At 42.4% G+C, this 25,309-nt stretch overlaps 3 protein-coding genes across 4 annotated transcripts in view; 2 read left to right on the forward strand and 1 right to left on the reverse strand.

Annotated features, from left to right (window-relative positions):
• Nucleotides 1-7,158, forward strand: part of LOC114876050 (myb-like protein X) — a 50,615-nt gene extending 43,457 nt beyond the window's left edge. The window contains exons 4-7 of one of the 2 annotated variants that reach the window (XR_006829294.1): nucleotides 3,959-4,143; nucleotides 4,214-4,345; nucleotides 4,586-6,310; nucleotides 6,486-7,158. Coding sequence is in view for 1 of the 2 variants with exons in the window: in XM_029187060.2 (XP_029042893.2) it covers nucleotides 3,959-4,143; nucleotides 4,214-4,345; nucleotides 4,586-4,730 (462 nt within the window). In the remaining variant the exon portion in view is untranslated. Of the gene's footprint in view, nucleotides 1-3,958; nucleotides 4,144-4,213; nucleotides 4,346-4,585; nucleotides 6,461-6,485 lie in introns of those variants that run through there. The other variant, XM_029187060.2, reaches the window with a different exon arrangement.
• LOC114876067 (COMM domain-containing protein 8-like) lies at nucleotides 6,941-8,095 on the forward strand. Its single transcript, XM_029187096.2, has 4 exons — nucleotides 6,941-7,309; nucleotides 7,381-7,542; nucleotides 7,606-7,758; nucleotides 7,821-8,095. The coding sequence occupies exons 1-4, from the start codon at nucleotides 7,244-7,246 to the stop codon at nucleotides 7,977-7,979; spliced, it is 540 nt and encodes a 179-aa protein (XP_029042929.1). The 5' UTR covers nucleotides 6,941-7,243; the 3' UTR covers nucleotides 7,980-8,095.
• Nucleotides 8,094-25,309, reverse strand: part of LOC114876069 (A-kinase anchor protein 200-like) — a 36,064-nt gene continuing 18,848 nt past the window's right edge. Inside the window, exons 5-8 of the mRNA XM_046285188.1 lie at nucleotides 12,878-15,100; nucleotides 10,868-11,044; nucleotides 10,476-10,541; nucleotides 8,094-10,335 (exon numbers count right to left, since the gene is read on the reverse strand). Coding sequence (XP_046141144.1) covers nucleotides 10,291-10,335; nucleotides 10,476-10,541; nucleotides 10,868-11,044; nucleotides 12,878-15,100 — 2,511 coding nt within the window. The 3' untranslated portion in view covers nucleotides 8,094-10,290. The remainder of the gene's footprint in view (nucleotides 10,336-10,475; nucleotides 10,542-10,867; nucleotides 11,045-12,877; nucleotides 15,101-25,309) is intronic.

The raw sequence follows: 25,309 nt of genomic DNA on the forward strand, positions 1-25,309 counted from the left end.
CTGCCCCAAGAATCTTCAGGCAGGAGAAGTAAATCGAATTTACCTTGATTCTACTGGATCATTTCTACATATTATTTAATGACCAACTACTTTATGACGCCAGAAAGGCGTGTTCCTTTCGAACTTTCCGATCGGGGATCGGTTAGATCGCGGTGCGAACAGGGATTTTTTCAATCTGGGAATAGTACGCTGTAAGTAGATACACGGTGCACGTGCGTTAATTGCATTCCCCGGGAAGAACCTCGGACTTCCGGGACTCCTACGCTGAATTCTTGTAACTTTAAGGGCACCTTACAGCCGATCGAAACAACCGATTCAAGCCACAGAGGTTAAACGAAAGAAACGAGAAATAAATTATTTCTCATGTTTCACGGAGAGTAATATACTCTTGAGAAACCTTGATAAATTTTCTATATTCGAGGAATATGTATACTTATTGCTATAAAACACGTCGGACCTTTCCAAACCTCGTGCTGGCATTCGACCTTTTGCACCGTCGCGTCGTGTCATAGATCTCGTCAAATGTTAGAAACACACCCTCGCGAATATTTCCCATCGTCTCTCATAGAAACACCGCCTACTTAGAATCGCGAGGATTCTACGAATCGAGCGGTCGTTATCAAACGATATGTCCTTCGGTTCATCGTTATCACGGTACGTTAACGAAAGATCATCGACACGTTCCTTGCAGAAAAATCCGATAAATCTCTTTGGCGGGAATCTGTAGCGAAGATCTTGTACACAACGTATCGAGTATCCGAAGCAAGAAGATGCGTGCGTAAACATTTGTAGCAATGGAGAAGGAGGTTTCTTTGAGGCGAGCTGCCAAAACGGCTGTCGACCGACGCTCTGAAATGCAAACAATCTCGATAGACCAAACACTTAGGCTCGTGTTTTCATACTAGTCGAAGATGAATACGGACTTGGAGGAAGAATACCGATACCTATATTATGTAGTAGACGAAAGATTCTGGTTCGTCCAAATATTTTTCTGCCGTGCCAAAGAAAGCAATGTTTGCATGCGAAAATACCAGGTACAGAAAAGCACATGGCGCGTTTATCAAAGCTATCGCGAGATCAATCGACCGCCCACAAGATACTTTCGAACGAGATCCTATCAGTTCGACGTCTCATCGAGAAAGTCCCTAGTGACTCTGGTAGAATCAGAAACGTCGTGCTTTACCTTCTCAAACAGGATAAGTTGTCTGGAAATCTCTTGGGAACCGTTCGTCGAGGATAGTTTGTAATACAATCGTTGCTATCGTTACGAAACGAGACTCACCACACAGTCTGGTTGGATAGCTTACGAATCGGTAAGCGAGTCACGGTGCACGCTTTGAATCCCAAAAATGACAAGAAACAACAGTGGCACGGCAAAGAAGCGAGCTGGAAGACATGGTTCACCGATCTCCAGGCTCGTGGCACACGTGATTTCGTGGTTGCTTCTTGTCTTTCATTCACCAGTGGGTGCCCCGAGCGAGATACGGTGAATGTTAATGAGCCAGTCGGTCAGCTGCTCGATTCTACCCAGGGGAAAATAATCCAGCAAGAAATTCAATTCCAGCATACGTTTCTCAGCCAGATTCCAAGGGCTCTAACCCTTCGGAATTTCTATCAGAGAATTTGCAAATATTCTCTGTTGCAATACTGCAACAATGAGAGAACTGGTCCAGGTTGGAAAAGGTTCGCGATACAAAAGGTCGAAGACGAGCACGAATCGCCATGGGCGTGCACCAATACAAACCAACGCAACGTTCGGCTCCCTTTTACGAACCTGACCAGACCGGAAGTATATTATTCACGCTCGATTTTTTGCCAGCGAACCGTGTAAAAAGTATGCAAAAATTCTAAACGGTCCAAGATAGCAGAACGGGCCACCCATGAGTGCTTGCACGGAGATAAAGCGTTAAGGGACAATGGCGTCGAGACTGACAAATTTTTATCATCATTTTACGAGAAAATAAATAACGATAGAAGAAAGTTTTAAGCAGGCCATTTCAACTAGGAAGAAATTGTTGAATGCAATAGGGTTCGATAGGGTTAAATACAATTTGACCGTTGTCTTGTAACATATTCTGCATAGCAATTTAGAGCATTTAACTCTTTGCACTCGAAAGTTTTTCTCCTACAAGGAAGTAGCTACTGCAATAATCTTAATATATAATCTGAAACGCCACGCGATAAATTTCTATCTTCTCCAAAATTGATAAGGATAAAAAATGAAATAGGAAATTGAAAGTTCTCCGAATTCGTGAAATAGACTAACGTACGCCACTGTGGCATCAAATTTATGACCACGATCTCTCGGCCAGGCTATTCGTCAGGGACGATCGCGAATCTCAATCCTGGTTGTACCGTCTTGACAGAGTACGGCCGAGGAACAGGGAGACAGCCCACGACGAGGGCAGTTCGTATTACAAAGATCCGGGAAGATGTTTGCGCTTTGTGTCGACCGGCAAAAAATCGGCGAGACCCACGTTACTCTTCGATGCAATTTGTCCTGTGCGTTTATTATTCCACCAGCCGTTCGTGTATTCCTTCGAATAACATCGATTCGATTCGATTCGATTCGATTCGATTCGATTCGATCCACTTCCTATTTTTCATTCATTGTCAGATACGAATCGTGGATTGCATTAATGTTAAATCGCGTTGTCTTATATTGTAAGTAAGGAAACCGCAAGCTGCGTAAGTAGAATAGACACGAAGCGAAACGATGAATCACTCGATGTACCTACCGAAGCAAGCTTTGGACACGTCTGATCAGTTGTTAGACGTGCTAGGCATGTCTGTTTCTACTGTGCTAGTGAACGTATCAAACGACAAGCAGCAAGCAGCAAGCAGCAAGCAACGATACGTCACGTACATACCTTTGAACTTCTCTAGGATTAACGGTTGCATAAGCGATCTCCCTCGATCTTTGATCGATGCTGAGTACCGCGCCTACCCGCGGAATCCCATAATAAACCAATTGACGCTACCCTTGCTGGCCCGCGATCATGGCATTTCGTTCCGCTAGCTGCTATCCACTGCTAGCCCATTGTCATCGATCTCGACCGCGATCCTAGCCTACGACCCACTTAACACCATCAATTACGCGTATACGCAGCTGTTCTCCGATCCACCAACGTGCTTATCGCACGAGCAATTATAATTCACCGATTACAAATGATTCGTTTCGTATCGTTTCGTATCGTTTCGTATCGTTTCGTTCCACCTTAGTTCATGCTTTGAAACGCTTGGTTAATTTCTATTCCATTCGCGACCACCAACCTTTCGTTTCCTCCGCGATTTATGAGCTTTCTATTCTATCGACCATTCTCGATTCCTGCTAGATTGAAATGCTAACTATTGCTTATCAGCTTGTTGCTGAATTCCGGTCGCGTCACTCGGTAGCTAGCAATTAGCGCAAACGAAACCAGAAATTTCTCTAGATTCCCGCTTTCCATTTACCTCTGCCCATGTATTATTTATATGTATTATATTTGTATTTACTTGAGGGCAAACAAAATAACGGGGACGCTAGAAAAAGCGAGCGCGATTTCCATTATTTTGTCGAACCGAACGCTGCAATCCGTACGAATGTATTCCGAATCGGCGAATCGGCGAATCGGCGAATCGCTGGGTAAAAATAGTAACCGGGGGTAATTAGTGTCGATTGGAGGAGCTGTTACGTGTGGCCCCGCGATACGGATAACCCCGGTCCATTGAACGAGCGTCGACCAGTAAGCGCGACCACTTTAAAACAGAGCCAGACCAGACTACTGGCTGCTCGACTAAGGTTAATTGAACTCAATTAAAACCGAACCGATACGCGTAGGCGATCGTGTTGCTTTTTCATACGAGTCGCGATTTTCCTGTTAGGTACCTATACAACAAGGGAATCGGAAAGCGTCCCAAGGCTAATTTCTTATACAGTATAAGGAACTTTAAGTGGTTTTCGCGTTTTCATTTGCAGACGACGAACGTAGGCGGCAGCAGCGTGGTGGAAAAGCTATCCTTTTACAACCACACGGAATGCGAGTGCAGAGAGAAGACCGAATACGACACGACCAACGAGAAACCCTCGGAGCAGAGAGTCTACAGACATTTTGCGAGCTCGCTGCAACCTCAGAACATGAGAAGGACGCAACCGAGAAAACCGTGAGTCCCCCGAATCGAAATCTTCATTTTTCAGACGTGTCATTTCTGATTGTAATTTGAAATGGTTAAGGTGCCGATGCCCGTCGGAATTCACGCCAAGGATCACCTCCGATGGCGAGTGCCAGTGCAACTGCTACGAGACTGATCAAAACTGCATCAAGATCAGAAGGGGAAAAGGATTCTTCTCTCTAGCTGATAGATTGTAAGCAGATTATGAAATAGGATAGTTCAGGCTCTATTATTAGACTGCTGCTTTCATAATACGTTTGCTGCCTGTGCAGAGATTCCAAAGAATCGTATAGAGTATAGACTGTTACACAGCTTGAGAATCCAGGCACTAAAGGATTAACGAACAGAACTAAAGCAGTGATCTAATATTAGCGCACGAAACGTTCGAAGCTTCGAAGGCTGTCCCTACTGATTTTCCATGTCCGTTTCTCAGATGCATTCAAAACGACGAATGCGCGTTGCCCAGCTGCGAGTTTGGCGAGTATATGCGGCGACAGGGTAAATGTCCCCGGAAAAAGGACAAGTTCGACAAAATCGCCAATTACCACAGGAACCCGAGCCACTGGTACAGGAGTTAGAACGCAGAGAAGAGAACGGTATGACGATGAAGTGCCGAAAGAGGAACAGTGAAAAGTAGGAAGAAAGAGGTCGAGAGTGGAGGAATAATCGACGCGCGACGCGACGCGACGCGACGCGACGCGACGCGACGGTGCCATTTTATTTCCGAGTGCCTTTTATCAGAGACTCGTTACATACGGCTCGTCCTATGTACCCCTCTCGATACGGTTATGTATAAATCTATCCCGGCGACCTTAACGCTATACTCTAATGTCCCTCTTTGTTTTTTATACTATCGTTATCGTTATCGTTATCGTTATCGTTATCGTAATCGTTATCGACGAGAATCATTCGATCAGACCAGTGATAAATCACAAATAACGGTAGAAATGCTTTAGTTATTAAAGTTTAGCAAAACCTTCTTGTCGAGTGCCTCGAATTTGTTTATGTAAAGGATGGAACACGTAACTAAAACGTATCACTTATAATTTTCATTAGAATCGATGTTTGCCAAGTTACGTAGGTGGTTTTAATTACGTGATTCATCCTGAGTATTTTTCTAGAATGATTGTAAACATCGTCGAGCATTCTGAAGCGAGGATAAACTCGTTACGGACGAGATAGAGCTCTAGATAGTTTAATCGTGTTCGATACTCGCGTCGCTGTGTGGAAGAATCAAAAGAAAAGGGAGCGGAAAGTTACATATCCGGAATTCGAAGATCTGAGAAAGGCGCGATGACAGAGGTCTCGATTATTCGTACGTTAACGGCGAAGAAAAGGTTGGACCATAAGCCTAGTCTAAGATCCTGCCTCTATATTCTGCGCGGAACCGACACGCTCGCGACATCAAGAAGTGTCCTATACCAAAGCGAGAAAGTTGTAAAGACGAGAAACAATCGCGCAGAATTAACGATACAGATCCCTTTAATTGTACTCGTATTTTTTTATCTTCGAGCCAAGGTTCATCGAGAATCAATAATCAATAATCGTTAGTAGGTTTATTAACTTTTCAAATTTAAACTCCAAGGCCCGCGAGCGGATCATGAGTAAGCCGGGAAACAGCAGACTAGTGGCTCCATCTATCAAGCTTTTCTACGAAGCTATCGGTGAATGCAAATTTGTTTCTCAATGAACCAACCGCGTGCATGATCATTGCACACCTGTACAGACTACTAACGATGAACCTTCGAAGAAACAATTCAAGTATACGAGAAGAAGAACAAACAAAGTTCGACCGGCTCAAAGTGACGTTCGAGCCGCGGGTATTTCGTATCGCGCCCTCTAAACGTGTTTTGTACGCTTTTATATACATTATCGTAGTATGTACGTACGTAGTAGCCGATTTGATCGCGAAACCGATAGCTGATCGAGCATTTATGAGTCAATGGACACAATTCCTGTATAGATCGGTCCATTTTACGCTATTCAAAAACTTTAGGTCACACTACTTACGATTAGATGTCGCTTTATCAGATGATTCCCGCGCTATGAAACATGCAATTTTTCCAAATTCGATCTATACGCGAATTTACGATTTTTGGTGCCGAATATTCTACTGTTAATAATACATTGGACGCCACTCGACATTCAGCTTGCTGTTGTAAGTACTCGCTACGAACTCTAATAAGCAATCTATATACATATATATATACATATATATATAGACGTAGACAGCAAATCAAGCAGCAATGTTGTATAAAGAAATTCATGATTATCGTTTCAATAAAATCGCAACTTACGTTTATGTGTACCACGTAGTCTTCTATTCTGTCCAGGCCAATGCTCGGGTAATCCAACACACGTGTTAATTGATAGAAACACCAAAAAATTTGCTTTAAAATATTCAACCGCACTATTCAAACGAACGCGACCGACCACGATCACGATGATTCAAGAACTGCAACATTCTGGCTCTCCTGACGCCATCTGGTGGCACACACTTTTATTCTGTTATTCGCTCTCCGAGAAACCTTTCCTTTATTTTTAATTTCTCGGTCGTATACACTTATAACATGTTTAAGCAACTGCGATCTATAATATTACAGTTTTGTACGATAATAAATTTGATGTCTCATGCTAATTAGTCCTTTTATTAATTTTGATATACTAACCACGATAACAATGTCGAAGGTAGACCAAACATCTCGTGGAATTTTTTGTCAGATGGTTTGCTGTACCAACGTAGCCCAAAACGTAATTTGGATCAATGATGTTAGATGGCAATAATGTAGAATTGTTAACGTGTTTTGGTGAATGCTTTGATAACCTGAAATGTCATAACAGAAACGTCAGTTTTAACAAAATAATGATACAAATATGATATTTTTTAGTTAATAAATCTGTTTGTAATAGTTTTGTAATCAGTGTTTACTTTATCCACTGTATAAGTAAAACAACGATGTAAGATCATGATCATGTACAATAAATACATATGTATTTAACAATGCATTCCAATGGTATTTTATTTAAGGACTATTTTTGAATTTTATTATTTATTATTAAAACTCGAGAAAGTTGCGTAGATACACCAATTATGGAAACAACCCGAACTTTATACCTTAATCTCTTCAGTGAGGACAAAATTCATGTTTTGAAAGAAGTGAGTAACATGTATACTTTGATGTTCTTTTCGAATTATTTACAGCTATAAAATCAATTTCTATGATTTAGTTGCTGCATGCGTGTGTGGATGAAATATGTGGTAAACCAGGACCATCTTATCGCAAGTTTACAACCAGCATGGATTGGAGTAAAGAAGAATACGAAGAAACATACAAATTAATATCCATGCTTTTAAGACATCCAACTTCGTTGTATTTAACAGAAGAAAAGGTATAACTAAATTTCGGTAAAATGTGTCTAAGGTTTTATGCAAAAATATGTATTACTATCTAGATGCCTCAAGAATATCATGAGCTTCCAGAGCATGTTCAACAGAGTATATTGGCATGTTTGAAAGTGAGAAGAGAACAATTAACAGATGCTCTGCTAAAAGAATATTCTAAAGAAAACGGTGAAACGCTAATTGACTTTGATTGGAGATTAAAGGTAAGCTACATAAATAAAACACATAGGTACATATTGTGCATTAATTCGCTTATCATTTGTAGCTTGTAATGGGTTCAAGTAAATTAGCTTCCTTGAGAGAACCCCTTCTGCAGTTAGATCTCATTGTCGAAAATAAAGAATCAAAACGTATCTTAGGTTTGGAATTAAATAAAGATGAATTGGATATGTTCATAAATGCTATGGAAAGCATAGTGCAATAAGTTTGATGTAAATGCAATAATGTAAATAAAATAACAAATAAGACAAATTCTTGTTTACTATCAGAGAGGCAATATTGTAACTGGTTTTTAAGATGGAATAAAAACGCACGACTGTACACGTGTTTCACAGTTTATTATAGGTTATAGATAAATGTAGAATAGTTTTAATTACTATTATAACTGCTCATCGAAGATACTGAAGACTGCTGGTCTGTGTCTGAGGCGTCTTCAACTCAATGTCTTGTTCACAATTTTGTAGTATTCGACGCGCAAAACAGATAAACGAGATGGCTTGCGTCGAAGGCGCCTCAGAAATAAAACGATTGATAGTTCGAGTGCACAGAGATCAGTCGGGTTCAAGGAATTTTTTTTTTCTGTTCTTTTTCTTTTTTTTTTCTTCTTTCAAATAAAAAAGTTCGCTCTCGTCGCCAAAACTTGTCTCGAAAAAACGGTAAATTTCGTTGTAAAGATCATTACGGACAATATATTTAATGAAAAGGTTTTACTATACAACTTTAAATTTTACCTCTTTCTCCTTACTCAATAATATATCGTTTAAAAATCAATGCCGGTCGCGGGCACAGTGAACGCTCGCTCCAATTTTAACACTTACAGTTAATCTTGAGAGATTTGGAGCATTTTACATGTATATATGCGCGCTTTTTTTTTTTTTTTGTTTCGTTTAAACTTTACGAACTATGCTACGGTCTTAATAAAAAAAGCTTTCGTACGGAATTAATTTACTTCTGAAAAATCTGTATAAACGAATATCCCCGTTTTTGTTACGTGGTAATTGTGCATGTTTCTCGTAATTGTAGTTAGGCGATATTTTTTTGTTTAATGATTATTATAAAATTACGAATAGGCTTTCCTCGTAAGTAATTCTCATATGGAGAAAGTAGTAAGAGCATTTCGATCAAAACGCCGAATTTACACAAACGCTTTTCCTCTATGTCTAGATTATATATCACTTACACTGTCTCGACATACTGTGTGTTTCTCGTGTGTTGCATGATACTTGCTTGCATGTGTGATTGTGTGTCGTGTGCTCGCGCGTACCAAAGTCATACGTAGAAGTGTGCATTTCCTCGTTACAACGTAAAACCATCTATCTCTCTCTTTCTCTCTCTCTCTCGATTGTGTACACAATTGTATAAAAAAAAAGATAACGCAAGGACCGTATAAGAAATACGAGCAAAATTGATCGACTCTGTTGTCCTTTTAAAAAGAAGTCGCGACCCGAGTGTTTCATCACTCGAGACGATTTTTTGACGTAATATCCTGTAATAATTTCGTCCTCGCTCTGCTTTCTCCCGTCTTATCTCACTCATCTTTCTCTCTCTCATATCCTGTTTACATTCTGGCAAAGAGACACATTTCAAAATGTTCTTCTTTTCTATTTTCCTTTCTTTTCTCGTCGCTCGATTTTCATTTCCTCGCACTCTCACTCTCTCTCTCTCTTCTCAGACATTCAAAACGCACACGTACAGCTTTTCCTCTCGCTCTATCTCTTAGTTTCTGATCTTTTCCTCCGTTACAGTTTTCTCTTTCTTTTACATTCTTTCGACATAGCAATATTCGGTACGGTTACGGGAGGGCGCACGCGATTCGATGAGTACTTTTGTATTTATTTATTTATTTATTTTTTTCTCTGGAATTACTCGACAAACGATGTTTTCCTTTCTATCCTTTATTCAAATTTTCGCTGTTACCTTCGCTCATCCGCCGCGCGATGATCACACAATCCGGCTTGGCGTTTTAGTTAACAATGACGGTTTACCAAATTTTTACACAGCAGGGCCAATATAATTACGACCCGCGCGAATGGGCACGGCCCCCCAACACGTTGGAAATTTATTATTTAATCAATCGAGTGGAAAAAGAATAGTAGCAAAAAATCTTCCGCTACGAGAATATCGTTCGCGGAACGGCAGTAGGTGATTTGTTTTCCTGAATCAATCTTACTTTTTATTTGGCTCGTCCATTCCGCATACCCATTTCTTGAACATATTTCTACTTCGCCCTGCCGTCAAATGCCGTGTCTAAGAATTATTAATAGGCCTATTATATAAAGTCTATATGTTCTCGCGATGTCGCGGTGTAACATCGTCGTCGTTCCATGTATTTATTTATTTTTTTTTTCCTTATATTTTTCCAGTTGTTATTGTTGTTGCTCGTAACGAAAGAACGTTATTTTCTGTTTAGATGCAGGAATGGTCCAAATATACATATCTATATAATATACTTTTTTGGTTTTAACGAGAGAAAAGAACTTTCTTCTTCCCAAAATACACAATTCGGTTAGCGGCGTTTATTCGTTCATGTTGTTTTGGTAACGTGCATCCGCGATGATTTCCTGTGAACAGCCCGAAACAAAATGGTGTGCGTTCAATGAAACAGCTCAAAGGAGAAATGTTGAACGCAATAGTAGTAGGCGAAGATGAGGATTCGAATTGAAATCTAAGGAAAAAATACAATACTGTCGATGCAACTTACGTTCGTGTTACATTCGATGGTTGCCGCCGCAACCGCCTTGTCGCTTATGTCGATCTCTTCGATAGCCTTTAACAAAAAAAGAAGAAAAAAAAAATATATCCATAAAATTAATAGCGAACACTAGAATTATCCAAGCATTAGAATTGCTTGAATTAAAGCTAATAACTGTAGTTAATCAGATGGCCCCTCACACTATGTTCTTCTTTGCGCATTAAACTAAGTTAATGGCCTCAGGATCGATCGCGCCAACAGGCGCGAACGATTTTTGGCGATCATCACGTATCATGGTACGGCCGTGTGCTACTTCGAACACGTTGTAGCAGGTTTATTTATAAAGTAACGAGGACTGTGGAAAAGCTAGAAAAAGGGGTCAAACGCGATATAAGTACTACCTTGGCTACGGATGCAACATCCTCGGTGATGGCTGGTGCAGAAGGTGGAGAGGCAGGTACCACCGGTTCACTTGGGACGGCTGGAGATGTAATTTTCGAAGTTTCGTCGGAACTTGGTGTCGTGCTGCTATCGTGAGCCACGTTATTTTCTACTGGTGCTTCAGTTTCCTTGGTGCTCTGTAAAGCATATGTCTATTGGTTAGAGGATTCGCGCGATCGCGGAAACCAAACAAGTCCGCCAGCAAGTCCAAATCCCAGCATGCTACGAGGACAAAAGACGTGAAAAAGACAGATTTCCATCGAGCCAATTTTGACGCCATAGTTAAGCTTGCAGGTATATTACAAAGTGTCCTGTGATGATATTATTACATATAGTATGTACAGCGGCGAGCATCGATGACTTCCCTTGATAAGGGGACTTTTGGACTTACCCCTACCTCCTTATCACCTTATCAACAAATGACGCTGTATAGCGTCGAATTGAAGATACCACCACCTCCTCCTACGGACCATCGCATCGTTTCCATTCACATTTTTACCTTGTACGTTGTAAAAAGAAAATTGCAACTCGACTTCGCCCCGTCAATAAGGTGTTAAGTATAACAGAAGATAAGGCTAAAAAAGTCTCTTACTACCTCCCCTTACCGCAAAAAGCCATTTATTCTCGTCGGTATACCAGATAGGATCGTCGAATGGCTGGACAGAAAATCGTGTCTCATGCTTTGTGGACAGCGCAAAGAATTGAAAAACCCTGATCTGGTGAACCCTCGGATATAAGAGAACTCTTGCATGCGCATTACAAGATGCTTACGACACAACAGATGCAATTACGGAAAGAGAGCATAAGATAGTATCGATGTCTAATAATAAAGTACAAATTTCTAATGGCATTAAGTTCTAAACGTGTATAGCTCTAATTTTGTACGTGTAACGATTAGTCTCAAAGTTTACGTCTATCAATGAGATTTCACGCTAATGAAATTCGTCTAAGTCGAGCGGCTAAATTGTTATTAATTAGTAACAGCGTTCCGACAAAGAAAAAAAAGGTAACCAAGGTATGAATCTTCTACACGGAAACTTGGAAGAAAGAACTCGACTAATATAGCATTGGGCACCACAGCAACGAACTTTTTTTTTCTTTCTTTTATCTTTCTTTCTTTCTTTCTTTCTTTCTTACTTCGCGTCTTTTTCATGTTCATCTATGCGTCGAGCTACGATGCTCTACGTTTTCTTTTTTTTTAGCGCCTCGATTCGAATAACAAGTCGTGTTAATATTGTCAAGAAAACCAAGAGGCAAACAACACAGGTGATGAATGGCAGTAACGGTTGTTCTTGGTAGATGGTTTTGGTGGTGGAAGCGTCAAGGAGGTGTATAATATAACGTATGTCAGTAACAGATAATAGACAACGTAGTGTTAATCACGGTTTATTCGATAGAACGAAGGATGCATTTAACGAGACCCTCTCTTTCTCTCTCTCTCCTCTTAGGATACCGAGGAAAGTGTCGAGGACGAATTACGGGAGAACCTGTTGCGATGAATCGATTGGATTTCTATACCAGGTCGTGCACAGGAAACGCCTAGGAAGAGTAATATATTTGGATCAGGTTCGTGCAAAAACCCAGAAACGTCAACGTCATAGTGTCGTGCAGTCCGGTTCGATGTTATTCTTCGTCGAGAGATGGTGATCGTATAAGACAGTTATCGTTTTTCTTTTGGATGCGACGTGGGAGAATAACGATGGGGAGAAATTTCAGTTGCTCTGGTGACAAAGCACTAGGATAGGACAAAGAGGAGGATAGGAGAAGAGAGAAGGAAAATGAGGATGATTCGATGAATCGATGAATCGATGAATCGATGAATCGAAGGAAGGAAATAGATATATCACAGAGAGACGCGGTTTTGGTTTTGTGCTCGGACCGTACGACGAGATACTTGGAACGAGGCGCCACCAAAAAGGTATTTTGGCTGCCTGAATTCATGCCAGGAGGTTGTGTTACATGTTAGTCACCTGATGGGTCTCCTGGACAGTTGTTGACGACGTGGCGTTGTTTGACAACTGACATGAAATCGAGCTCTCTTCCTGGTTCACCGTATCCGCCAGAGACTCGGCTAACCTCTCCTTTAATTCAATGTCGGACTCATTGTACGAATTGAGGCTTATCGACACCGATTCCATCTTGAACTCTCGATTGCTCTGGTCGTCGTGTAACTGTGTTTGCGAGGAGTCTTTGGTGGATGTTGTCAGGCCAGACGCGATACTGACATTGGACTGGGGACTGGGACTTCTAGGCGGTGTCAGAAGTGTCTCTGTCGGGTGTCTCGGGCTGGGCGAGTCGTTCGCGTCGTTCGCGTCGTTCGCGTCGTTCGCGTCGTTCTCGTCGGGAACTGGAAGCTCACTCTTCATTTCAGACACATTAAGAAGAACGGGGCAAGAGAGCTGTTCCGGTGGTAAAGGATAGTTGGAGGATTCCTCGGTGGCTGGGGGTGGTGGCGGTGGTGGTAATAGATCATCGGAAGGACTGGGTACGCGTTCGAGGCTGGACAGTGAAAAATGTGATGTCTGGGATTCGTTCGCGGGGTATGCGTCGTTTTCGTTGACAGGACAGGACAAGGGAGAGCTGGTATTATCGTTTGGCAGTGAAAGAGGCGACCCGTCGACCTGTTCGCTATTTTCTACATCTAAAAGTTGGGCTTTCGTGTCGTCTACTACACAGGAAGGCACTGTATTTGCGTTCTCGGAATCAACGTTTTCTCGAGGACTACTAATAGTAGGCACGGGTGAATCTGGCAGAGGTGGAGGCATCGATTCTTCTTCCTCAGTTACCTCCTCGCTTATTTCGATTACTTCTATCTCTTCCTCTTTCTCTATAACGACGATCTTTGGACGAGATTCCTCGGAAACGACCGAGTCTTCTGGCTCTTCGAGGACCACGATCTCTTCGGCGGTAACAACGATATCGGGCTCTGCTTCCGGTTCCAATTTCTCCTCCACTATAATCTCGACCGATTCCGTGGCCTTCGTCGAGTCTTCGGCATCGGTGTCCCCCGCCTGCTCGTCGTCGATCCTTTCCATCGTTACATCCTCATCTTCTGGAATAACAACAGCAGGTTTAGCCTCTACTACGACTTCCTCGGAAAGTGGTACCGGACCTTCTTCACTTTCCAGAACGGTGTCCATCTCTTCAGCCGGTGGTTTAACATCTTTCACCTCTTCTTCTCGTACAATTTCAGGCTGCTCGATCACCTGTTTAACCAATTCCTCCGCTTGTTCGGTCACATTTAGATTTTCCAGTGCTTTTTCTTTCTCCGACATTGCGGGTTCCAGTTTTTTCGGCTCACCGACCACCACCTCCGACGCTTCGTTCTCTACCAACGGTGCGTCATTCGCGCCGCCAACTATCTCCGATTTCTTTCGAGAACACGCGTCATCGTCGGAGGGATCGTCAGATTTTTTCATATTTTCTTCAACTGTGGATTCAGGCTTGCTAGAATAGGAATTTACCACCGGCAGAGTTTCGAGTTTCGAAGGGAGAATATTAAACGATTCTGTTGTAGGGTTTACGTCCGCGGAAGAAGCGGGTGGTCTCTGCGGGGGATTAGTCGCATCGAGAGATTCCGCGGCGGTCGGCGGTGTTGACGGGTCGTTACGCTCTGGACAGGAGGAAGCGGAGGAGGAGCAGGAGGTTGGTTCAGTTAGAGAATGCTCGACAGCAACCTCCGCAGGCAAGTTGAAAGCCTCTGCGATAGCTGTCGCGGTCGCGGCAGCCTGCTGAGCTTGCTGCAAAGGCGACGCGTCTATGGGGGTCGGCGGTGGACTGGACGGGGGCTGGGAAGGAATATCCTCACTGGTTTTCCTCTCAATGATAGACGGCGTAGCGACTGTCTGGACTTGGAAAACGGAGACTTCTACCGGGCCCGGTACGAACTGACCACCGGCTGGACTGACCTCGACTACTTTTTTCTCGGCCTCCACTTTTTCCACCTCCTCTTTCTTTTCCTCGACAGGGACGGGAGTTGGGGCAGAGGGAGTGGGTTCCTCTTGCTTTTCGTCCGCGGGGCTACTAGCTGGAGACGCTGAACTTTCTTCCTTCGTCTCGGCCGACGGCGATGAGGCTGTCGTTGCTGCTGCTGTCGGGCTGGCTTCGTTTTCTGCTGTTGGACTACTTACTGCTGATTTCTCCTCGACTGGGCTACCTGCGGTGGCTGATCCGTTTTCCGCTTCTTCTCCGCCCTGAAACATTCAACGATTTTCTTTGGGTTATTAAAAATGAAGGCTAATCGTAGCACGACATTATTATTATTATTATTATTATTATTTTTGTTTTTTCTTTTTTTACAAGTTGTCGAGGGCACGGACATTTTTACAAGCGATTCGAATAGAAAGGAGGGTGAATAACCTAGCAACTCGTAGACAAGAGGGTGGATGCCCCCCTATGAAGGAGTACAAAAGGAGAGCCGCCATAGGGTGCCGAGGTACGAACGTCGTCACCCTTTCAGGGGTGGCCAATCGTGTCACTGTGTCAGCGATTACTTTCGAAGCGAGGCGTGATTGATTGTGATTTTATAAATACGTCCGGTTCGTTAGTCGCAAAATACACGCGTGTGAAATCGAGCTTTGTCTAAATTGCACGAACGATCGTGTGAACCGAAGAAGAAAATAGCAAAGAATGCTACGCTTCGAGTCGTTCGGTCTAACAAAAAGTTCCTAGAAGAAATCGATGATCCGTTATTCGATCTGTTTTGTCTTTTCAGGTAAATCAGGTTCTAGGGTATTGGCATTTTGACGCGGACATACGAGAGAAATCAATTGTTGAAACCGAAGAGGGAAATAGAAACCGGACGTGCGGAAGGCGGCGCGTGCTTTATCGTCCCCAGACCTGGTATCGATCGGTTGGTTAAGCGAAACCCCTTCTCGTCGTTCCTCCTATGCATTTTCGTAAGGGGTAAGCTTCTCGCTTAAAGAATTACAGCCCCTGAAGGGTCGTGGTGGACAAGGGCTTTCTAAACCGGAGTGTTGTTTTTTTTTTTCCTTCTTCCTCAGACGTTTCTGATTCCCGTGTTTCGCCAGCAAAGGCTAGAAGCCGGCCTACACCTCAGAAAGAAGCATGTTTCAAAATTCACTGGCGCATATGTTTCCTCTGAAGGTTTTCGACCTCTGCCGGTGAACGACTGACGCGAATCGAAGAGTCAAAGTACTGGCGAATTCGCGTTGCAAATTTGGCTAAACTTCAGATAGAAGTCTAAAAGGACAACGGTAAAAAGAAGAGGACTGGCCGAAGGCCAGAATCGTCGTTCAGGCCATTGTCCGCGCCCCGTGGCTCGACGGAAGAAAGAAGCATCGCCGGTAATAAACTTCCGATTACCCTTGGTTTCCTCTTACAACGAGAAATCGATCGAGCAAACACGAGAAGATTCATCGTTGGCCGCCGACCAATCCTGACTGGATTATAAAACAGAGTGTCTCTAATAAGTTTGCAACGAAAGACCAACTGCTGAATGCACAAACGATGACTGTTGCACACCAATGTACAGAGGATAGAGAAAACCTACGCACGTTGGCTGCCCACGGCTGTTCCGAATATATATTTAAACGAGGATCATGAATCTCGCCGAGTTTCGCTCGTTCGAAACTCCAAGCTAAATATCTCTACTAGCTGAATATCGTACGAAAAAATTTTACTAGTCCTTGGTTCCATTTTACAGGCAACGAAATTAGAAATACTGGCTGTTATTTGAAGCATCACCAAAATACCATTGAAATCATTCGTTAACGACGCGAATAACTTAGTCCTTTAATAGCTCGCTGACGCGTTTAAACCACGACGTTGTAGTCGTTGAACCGTGCGAATTATCCTATCCTGGCATCGGCCACAACAGCTGGTATGTATGCTGTATTAGGACTGATCCTAGAATCAATTTCCCGTTCCAAAAAAAGATAAAAGAATGAAAGCTTAGGGGTGACGCGTGCCACGTGCTCGTGCAACAACTGTTGCCTGTTCCTCCCTGGCGGATGCTATATCTGCAAGTTACATAAGTTTACGCTAGCAAACAGCTAATTACATTTTTCTCGCCCTGATTATTATCCATTGTCTTAACTCAAATCCATGCTCGTAAATTTTCTTTTGAATTTATAAAATAGAATCTATTCTTCTGACCCGCTTTTTCTTCCTTTTTTCTCTTTCTTTTGTTTACCGACCTTACCCAGAATTGAATTACGACAGCAACACTTATTCGGTCCACCGGAGCGTGTCCCACAGTAAATTATACATAACTAAACTAGACCAGAGGAAAGAATTCTTTTCACCGAGGACGATCATTTTATTGCAATTGAATAAACATACCGAGAATTCCCATGTTTGCCAATCCAAAAAAGAAAACTACAGTCTTGACGATGATACGCGTTAATCGAACACGAAGTTAATGTAGCGTATGAAGTAATTAATAGTCTTCCTAATGAGCTCGTTTACCTACGCTTTTCACGGGACTTGACTTTGTGTTCGAGGAGTCATTAATAATCAAGATACTTATCTAACACTAGGACCAGGTATCCAATCATTTCAAAATGAATATTTTAAAGAAAATACAGAAACAGATAACGGGTACACCCTTTCTATGAAACGATACGATTCAATTTTCAGAGGGGTGGTTAAGGAAAGGTTTCGTGTTAACCGAAAATGCAATAACGTTTCGGAGCAGCCTTTGATCGTTGATCGTTGATCGTTGATCGAGCATAAATTCAATTTCCATTGTTTGTCACAGTAGGTAGACGCGATTAAATTTCTCGTCTATACAGGACTAATATATTCCTGGTCAGGTATTAATTTTCCTCGATTCCCGAAACAGTTGTGCGCGGCGGATTAACGCGACACGAGGATATATCGCGGTCATTCCGGTTGAGCGCGGTTATAATTCGATACGCGAAACCTTAAAACGGATTCACCCGGCTGCAACTTGAAGCACCCCCGTCGAACACGAAAGTATGATAGGAAGTATGTATGTATATACTTTCGTAGCTGGACATTCTTCATCGTGCTGCTGGAGGAGAAAAGATTTTCCGAAACTTTCACCGTGTTCAACTTTATACGGCTCGCAACTATTTTTACACAACGAGTGTCGGTTTACCTTTGTTCTCTGTTCAAGCGCATCGAACAATGAACAATTGCGTAAAATAAAAAACAGTATCGAATGATCGGTAGATACTCGTTGTGAATGCGTGTATCGATCGGATATTTGTTAGCTAATTGTATACAAAACAAAAAGAACATCAATTTGCGATTATACAGTCTGGTCTCTATTTAATCCAGTTTAGTATCAAGTATTTAAATGAAACCAGTCCGCTCGAACCGATAACGCGAATAATACGTCCACGAGCGGATACCAAAGCCATTAAGTCCTGCAAGCCACCTGGGAACAGTTAATCAGCGCCGGAAATAGGTCTGGATCAGGGGAATCGTTCGGTATGTTGTCCTAGGTAATAACCGTATCGTGCACGTTGCTCCTAGTAGAGAAACTGGAGGAAGGGTTAATTCGCTCTAATTGGAATTTTTCTGATCACTCGGTATCAAGCAATTGGAGAAAAAATTCACAAGTATGTATCATTAGTGTATAGCCTACCCCGGTGGACTTTGCCTGGTCAGTTTCCGGTGGAACCGCAACGACGCCCAAAAACGGTACGTAAGACAAAACCTTTCTGGTGCCACGAGCGAAGGCACCTGCCACACGGAACACACCATTCCCCACACTTCGTCCTGCCTTCGTGATCGTATCCATCTCGCGAATATTTCACGACACTTTATCGATAATGATCCTTTAATTAAAAATATATCCCGAAAATATACCCCACTTGTAACGAACGAAACAAGACACGTGATACGAAATTTCCAAACGATGTACTTTTACGCGACTGCTGCCGCGAAACGTATTAATTTAAGACGCAATAGATATCCTCCCCCGTCATTCCAGCCTATACATATATGTATAATGCACTATATTAAACGAAAAATGCTTTTTGTAGTCTGATTACTTTACTGCCTTCTATTAATAAGAACCAATCGTTAAACGTGCGATTGATACTAAGTACAAGATACGAATGTCTTGTGCAAGAAAACGTGGCCGAAGATAAAAGCATCTGCGCGTCTTGCGACCATCCAACACGCAGAATGACTCACGAGTCGCTCGCACTTTCTCGATCAAACTAATCCTTCTTCACGCTCCGTACAGTTTTCGATTAACAAACGTTACGTAAACTTTCCAAGTATTGTCAGCGAAACAATTAAAATTTCATTCAAGTAAAATTGCACGATATCAATTTCGATCGGCCAGAACAGATTTGGGGTATTTTTCCGAATGGTCCTTCCAAAATATACGCTAATCCCAGTCTCGTCAGTGTAGCCACAAGAGTTTAGTAGGGTTTAGAATATCTAAATTGTGTAGCCAAACCGACGAGACGGAGACTAGAGGCAATACGTTGAGAATGTGCTATCAAAGCTGAGATTCGCCCTAATTTACTCTTTTCAGACCAACGTAATGATTTTGTTGACCAATTGATCGATGAGGTGCGTGATTCGAAAGAAGAGCGAAAATTTTGTATAGTAGATATCGCGTTTACTTTGTCACTAAGCACACTTATACACGAATGCACACGCGTGCACGACCACTAGAGAACGGAACGGAACGGAACGGAACGGAACGAAAGATCTGTAGGAACTGTTCGCCGTTGGCGAACTACTCGGCCCAGACTGTGAGTTCACGCTGGTTTATATAGAGTCGAACAGAGAGGATCGTCCCACGTCTGGCTGAGAGGAGCGGAGCGTGTTACTATGTACACGCGTAGATCCTCGAGGAGGTAACGTCTAATTGGGATAGGGAAAAGTACGCCAGGAACGGAAGCGCCCTTTTTTTTTCGAGGCTTTTTAGCTGGCAATCTTGTGAATGTCACAGAAATCGTTGTCAACAATCTTTTATCCTGAATTTTTCCACCCTTTACCAATAAGGGGATTTTTAGTTTATAATTAAATTTATAACAAAATCCAATCGAAATGCGATCGGATTTCCTTCTACCAGTTGCAACGAGATGATTCGAAGAAACACAGAGAGAACGAAGAGGAGCCTAATATATAGTACACCTCAGCAAGATTCCTCGAAAGTGAAATCAGAAATTGAGCCACGCTTTGTAAGAGAATAGCCCGTTGATAGCGAACAAGAATCGGTAGAAACGGACGAGTTACAATGAAAGAGGAGAAAGGGAAAGCCGTCGTGCACCACCCACGCGTGTACGGTGAAACCAGGAAGAGAAAGATGGAAAAATCGTGCGCCAAAGATACAGAAATGCATGTACGGTAAAACGAAGGAATCGTTTATTATAGATTTCAGGAAAAATCTGAGACTGTCAAAGTGTTGAGTTCGATTCGATCTGCCTGGTAACGCATGCGGCGTCTGCGAACGGCGAAAAAATTTGCACCGCAAAACCACCGCGCATTTCTATTCTTAGACGATCGAAAGAGAAAGGAGTGATGGACGAGAAAGGAGAGACGGAAAAAGGTTAACGTTAACGAGAGAAGGAGACCAGACAAGGGATCAAGGGGTTTTATTCGGCGTGAAATAGCGCCGGAAAATTGTTGGCTACCTTCCAAATTTCTAATGTTGCATGCTTGACCTTTAGACTGCATTCGTCATGAACGTGAGTCAATTGGAAATCCTAGCTGGAATTAGCAACCGAATTGATATCCGATGGATTAAGTATAATGGATCTTTCTCTCAATGGTACTACATAGAACGATTACTAGAACGATAAACTTGTTGAGGATAAAGATGACCATGGTTGCTTTTATTAAACTATAAATATGGCAACTTCACCCTAAGATATTTCATACATACTTTGTGAACGACCCTCGAGTTCTGTGAACATTCGTTGGTGGCAGCATCAACCGTGAAGTCGTTTCAGAATTATTCTTGGACCGAGCAAGAAACGAGGTAAGATTACCAATCGAGTGCTCCAAATTAAACCCATCCACCGCATGTACACCTACAGATGGAGACGTTCTTTCGTTTCATTCGACGGTGGAAAGAAAGTTCTCGTTATGACCGATGCATTAATTGATGTTAATCATAGGAAATAGTCAGACGCTAATGAAGCAAACTCTTCCTTGACTACTCTTCTTCTTTTACATAACGAGTTAAAGTACACTTCTTGTTTTTCTCTGCTGTTTGTTTAAGTTTAGTAGTAATTACCTCGCAAATACATAAAAAAGAATATAAAATTAGAGGAGAATTCATTAGCAATTATCTTACGTCCTCCATATGTTCAAATAAATGGAGTTCTAGTGTAATAGATTTTACGATCTCTACTTTACCGTTGCTTTCACCAGCTATCCGAGTTTCGCGTTACATACTACTTAACGCGCTCTTTACGACTCGTGCGGTCTTCTTTACGAGATATGGATATTTTTCATCCCGTTTAACGTTTAAACAGCGGTTTCGAGAGCCGTTCTTTGCTTCGTTTCAGGACTCGTTCGATGGAGGATAACAATTTTAACGCCCCCGTTGGACGAACAAGAATAAATGAATGGGAGACGTTAAAAGCGTCGATTCGAAAAACCGATAATATGGAATTACAGCTGATAACCTACCCTGCATTTTCCCTTAAACGAGATTTACGTGTCCTGTTGCTGTTATTACCTTCGAATTCAGCAAATTGAATAATATTTTTAAAAAATTGTATTGCCTTTTTTGAGTATTCGAGTATCATGCATTGATCGATTATTCGGTCAAATTGTCAAAACGTACACCAGTAAAATCTCTTTGAAGGTAACCATGATGGTTTCGTGCAACAGGAAAGAAACGAAACGAAACGAAACGACGCCGACGCCGTTGCCGAGGAAGGCGGTGACGGCGTCTCCGACAAACGCTGCGAGGAACACGCACGCACTCTCGACTATTCACCCTCTCAACGATTCTCTCTTCACCCTTTGAAGAGGATCGCGAAACGCAACAAAACGAGGGTGTGCGTACTATACGAAGCAGAGGTGGGTATCGATTTTATCATTCGTACACGCGGATTCAACCGCACGAAAGCCAGAATGAATAAAAACGACCAAAGGGAGTGGCCAACGATAATCATCGATCCCTCAAAGATAAATTTTTTATGCCACAATTTCCATTTCGTCTAGCTTACGGATTCGTGACTCGCTACGGCAATTTCTAGCCTAGCGAAATAAAGGATGGATATCTTTGAAAAATTAAGGCATTGATTTACCCAACTAGGCAATGGAAAAATTGGGAATGTTATTGATTTATCGCAAGAAGGGGTGGATACATATTTGAAAGTCCGTCTATCGACGAGTCGATGAAACTCACAGGGAATCTCAGTCACGAACAGCTTCCGGGAAATGTTGTGGGTGCTGCATAATTGAGAATCGTTGCTGCACGGATGGCTGGCGAATCTCTCGATAATATCCCTCAACTACGGTAAACTACTCGGCCCCCGATAAATATTGAAACATCCACTCGTGGCTCGAACCCCAGAGCGTTGCCTGAATCCTTCGAAAGGAGTATGTACACCCATGTGTGACCCTTAACCCAATTGCCCCGGGAGTAAACTTAATGGAACGAGCAAGAAATAGAGAAAAAGTGTCATTGAACCGGCCATACCACGCGTTTACGCGTAAGAATTTTAAGAAATGATTTGAAATTAAATTAAAATTAAAATTAAAATTATAACCCGTCTCGGGGAAGAACCACTCTCAGAATCTCGAAAAGTAAGGAATTCCTTGATTGCACGCGAACGATTTACGACCGCGAATTCACAGAAATCCCCTCGGTATCCGACGTTCCGGTATGCGAACACGTTTCGAATATTTCGCGTATCAGTAAGAGGATTTCCTGTTACACATTGGATACGACGATGCGTTGGACGTACATGTGTACACAACAATTGTTCGAGAAATACGAGTCGAATGATTGATCGATGCAAGCCGGGAATATAAAAAAAAAAAAAAGAGAGAAGAATACAGATATACTGGGAAATGACAAAGACGAGCTCGTTTTCCGTGACTTAACGATGCAAGAAAATTTCGTGGAAAGAGATTTTTGTTCGTCTCGTCGAGCAGAAAATAGTGACGACGTTGCTTTCCTCATCTATTTGTTAGCAGTTTAATTTCCTCTGGTTTCAATGATAAATTCGAAGAAAAAGAGAAACGATTGCAATTACGTTCGTGAAGACGATGCTGACTGGGTTACGGGTAACTTGAAGCGACTCGTACATCCTGTAGGGCACAATACAAATCACCAATGTTCTTTTTGCTGAACCACCGTCTTGACAGTTCGGACATGACTGAACTGTTTTGTTTCGGGAAAATTAACAAATGAAAAAAGCATAGCCAACTCGCGACATTCGTGCAAATGAAAAATCACTGTATCATCTTACAAAGGTATAACGCGGGTGGAAGCTGTGTTCCATTCACAGGCCGGAAGCAAAAAATGCTAGCTAGCTAGCCAGCCAGCCAGCCAGCCAGCCACGATGGAAATAAAAAGGGTACGGAAGATAATGGACGGGAAAACTCGTTATCGAGTGTCTTCTCGGTTGGAAAGCATGGCCTGTCGCGTTCTGCGGTTTCGAGGCTCGGCAACCAACGACCACGGACAGGAAATTCCACCTGGGAAATCACGTGATGCCTACCGTTTCGCACGTCCGATCTTAATTAAGAAGCGGACTATTTTCAAACGAAATAAAGCGCGACCGCTCCTTCGTCCTGGTTTCCTTTCTCTCGTGATCAACGACAATAGAAAAATCAAGCTGAATTATACAATACATACATACGAGTAAAATACACGCCTACTAAAATGGACCATTAAATGCTTAAATAATTTTTATAATCGAATCGAACATTGTTGCACTTGGAAAGGAAATCTAGGCAACCCCTTCTTCTACTTTTACCTTGCGCCTGCTTACTCGACTTTTGACTTCAAGGGATCAGCCGGAATTCTACTACATATCGATAAAATACACGCTTTGCTTGGACTTTCTGTTATCGTTTCGCCTTAGCCGTTTAGACCCAGCTTTTGGAAAATCCACTATCCAGTTCCTTTGATCCGACTTGATTTTCCCAAGAGATCCAAGTTGAAACTTTGAAAATATTTTTTGTTCGATGCTAATGGATATTTTATCAGGTAAAAAGATTAATATTCAGAAGGAATCCGATTCCATAGTACAAATTTAAATCACTGACATTTCCTTCGTACAAGAATACCGCGGATCGAATAAAATCCAATTAACCTACATCAATCAATTAAAAATGAATCGAGAAGACGCGAAGAGAGCTAATAAAATCAATTCGAATATGATATAAAATTAGGTGACATTTTGACATAGTCGCTTCACCTATATACCTGAATGACCCTCTATCTTTTCCAGGAGTGTCACTCATTTTGTCGAATTGATAGAAGTTTCAGCTGATTTTGAATGTTCACGTGCGAGAGCGGCACGAGTCTTTCGCTAGAAAGCCTGGTGAATACGAAAAGCCCTGGTAGCCCCGTCGGTTGGCATGGCAACAGCTCTGCGCGTCCCGGCGTCGGGACGCTCGATACTAGACGACGACGACGTTGTCGTCGTCGACGACGCCCAAATCCGAAGGGGAGAGAGGAGTACCGGGCCCGCCACAGTCACAACCACACACACCACCGAGGAGCTGTGCTGTGTGGATATTCGATGCCGACTTTGGATCACGATTTAACCCCGATCGATTTACGGATTTGCACGGGAAACACGCGCGAATCCTGCAAATCCGACGCGAAAGGGAATTACGGTTTGAAACTTTTCGGGAATCGTGGGATCGTGGGATCGGCAACAAGTCGTACCATCGATTTCCCTTTTTAAATTCAAAGGGTGGAAGGATCAAAAGATAGAAATAAAGAGGACGATGAATCTTAAAAACAACTCGAAATTTTTATCGAAACTTTTTTTTAAGTATGTCATGTAAGATGTAGCAACGTTTATAAATAAAGAAGAGGGAAGCCAAGAACGTATTTGTCGATCATATTTTTTAATACAATGGCATCTTGATGACGTCAAGCGATAAAACGAGGTTGAGATCTGTTCGTTTGGTCGAGGTCTTTCAACCGACACACTTTGCCGAACGCGCTGCTGCTCGTTCGAATGGTGTGCGCTCGGCTTTTTAATTCGTGCATCGAAAACACGCGTTTCAATCGTGGTAATTCAACGCATTTAGGAAATTAATTTCCTAGCATCTCTCGTTTCGAGTAAATTCAACCGGACCAGATGGAGAAAATAACCGAGCTCTTTCATAAAAAATATAAGCTTTCCACGATAGCCTTTCAACATTTCGTTAAGAAGCGAAAATGGAAGTAATTGATTACCTTGGGTATCTGGACCACTTGTGTTCGATCGTTTCTTTTTGCATTTATCATTTTCAGAACAGCCCCC

This window comes from Osmia bicornis, chromosome 3 (genome assembly GCF_907164935.1).
Source record: "Osmia bicornis bicornis chromosome 3, iOsmBic2.1, whole genome shotgun sequence".
Taxonomy (NCBI): domain Eukaryota; kingdom Metazoa; phylum Arthropoda; class Insecta; order Hymenoptera; family Megachilidae; genus Osmia; species Osmia bicornis.

Excerpts from the sequence above, each read along its gene's own strand:
- LOC114876067 (XM_029187096.2), top strand. The coding sequence starts at position 7,244 with ATGGAAACAACCCGAACTTTATACCTTAATCTCTTCAGTGAGGACAAA. Across the intron at positions 7,310-7,380 it reads AAATTCATGTTTTGAAAGAA|TTGCTGCATGCGTGTGTGGA; the intron begins GTGAGTAACATG and ends TCTATGATTTAG. Across the intron at positions 7,543-7,605 it reads TGTATTTAACAGAAGAAAAG|ATGCCTCAAGAATATCATGA; the intron begins GTATAACTAAAT and ends ATTACTATCTAG.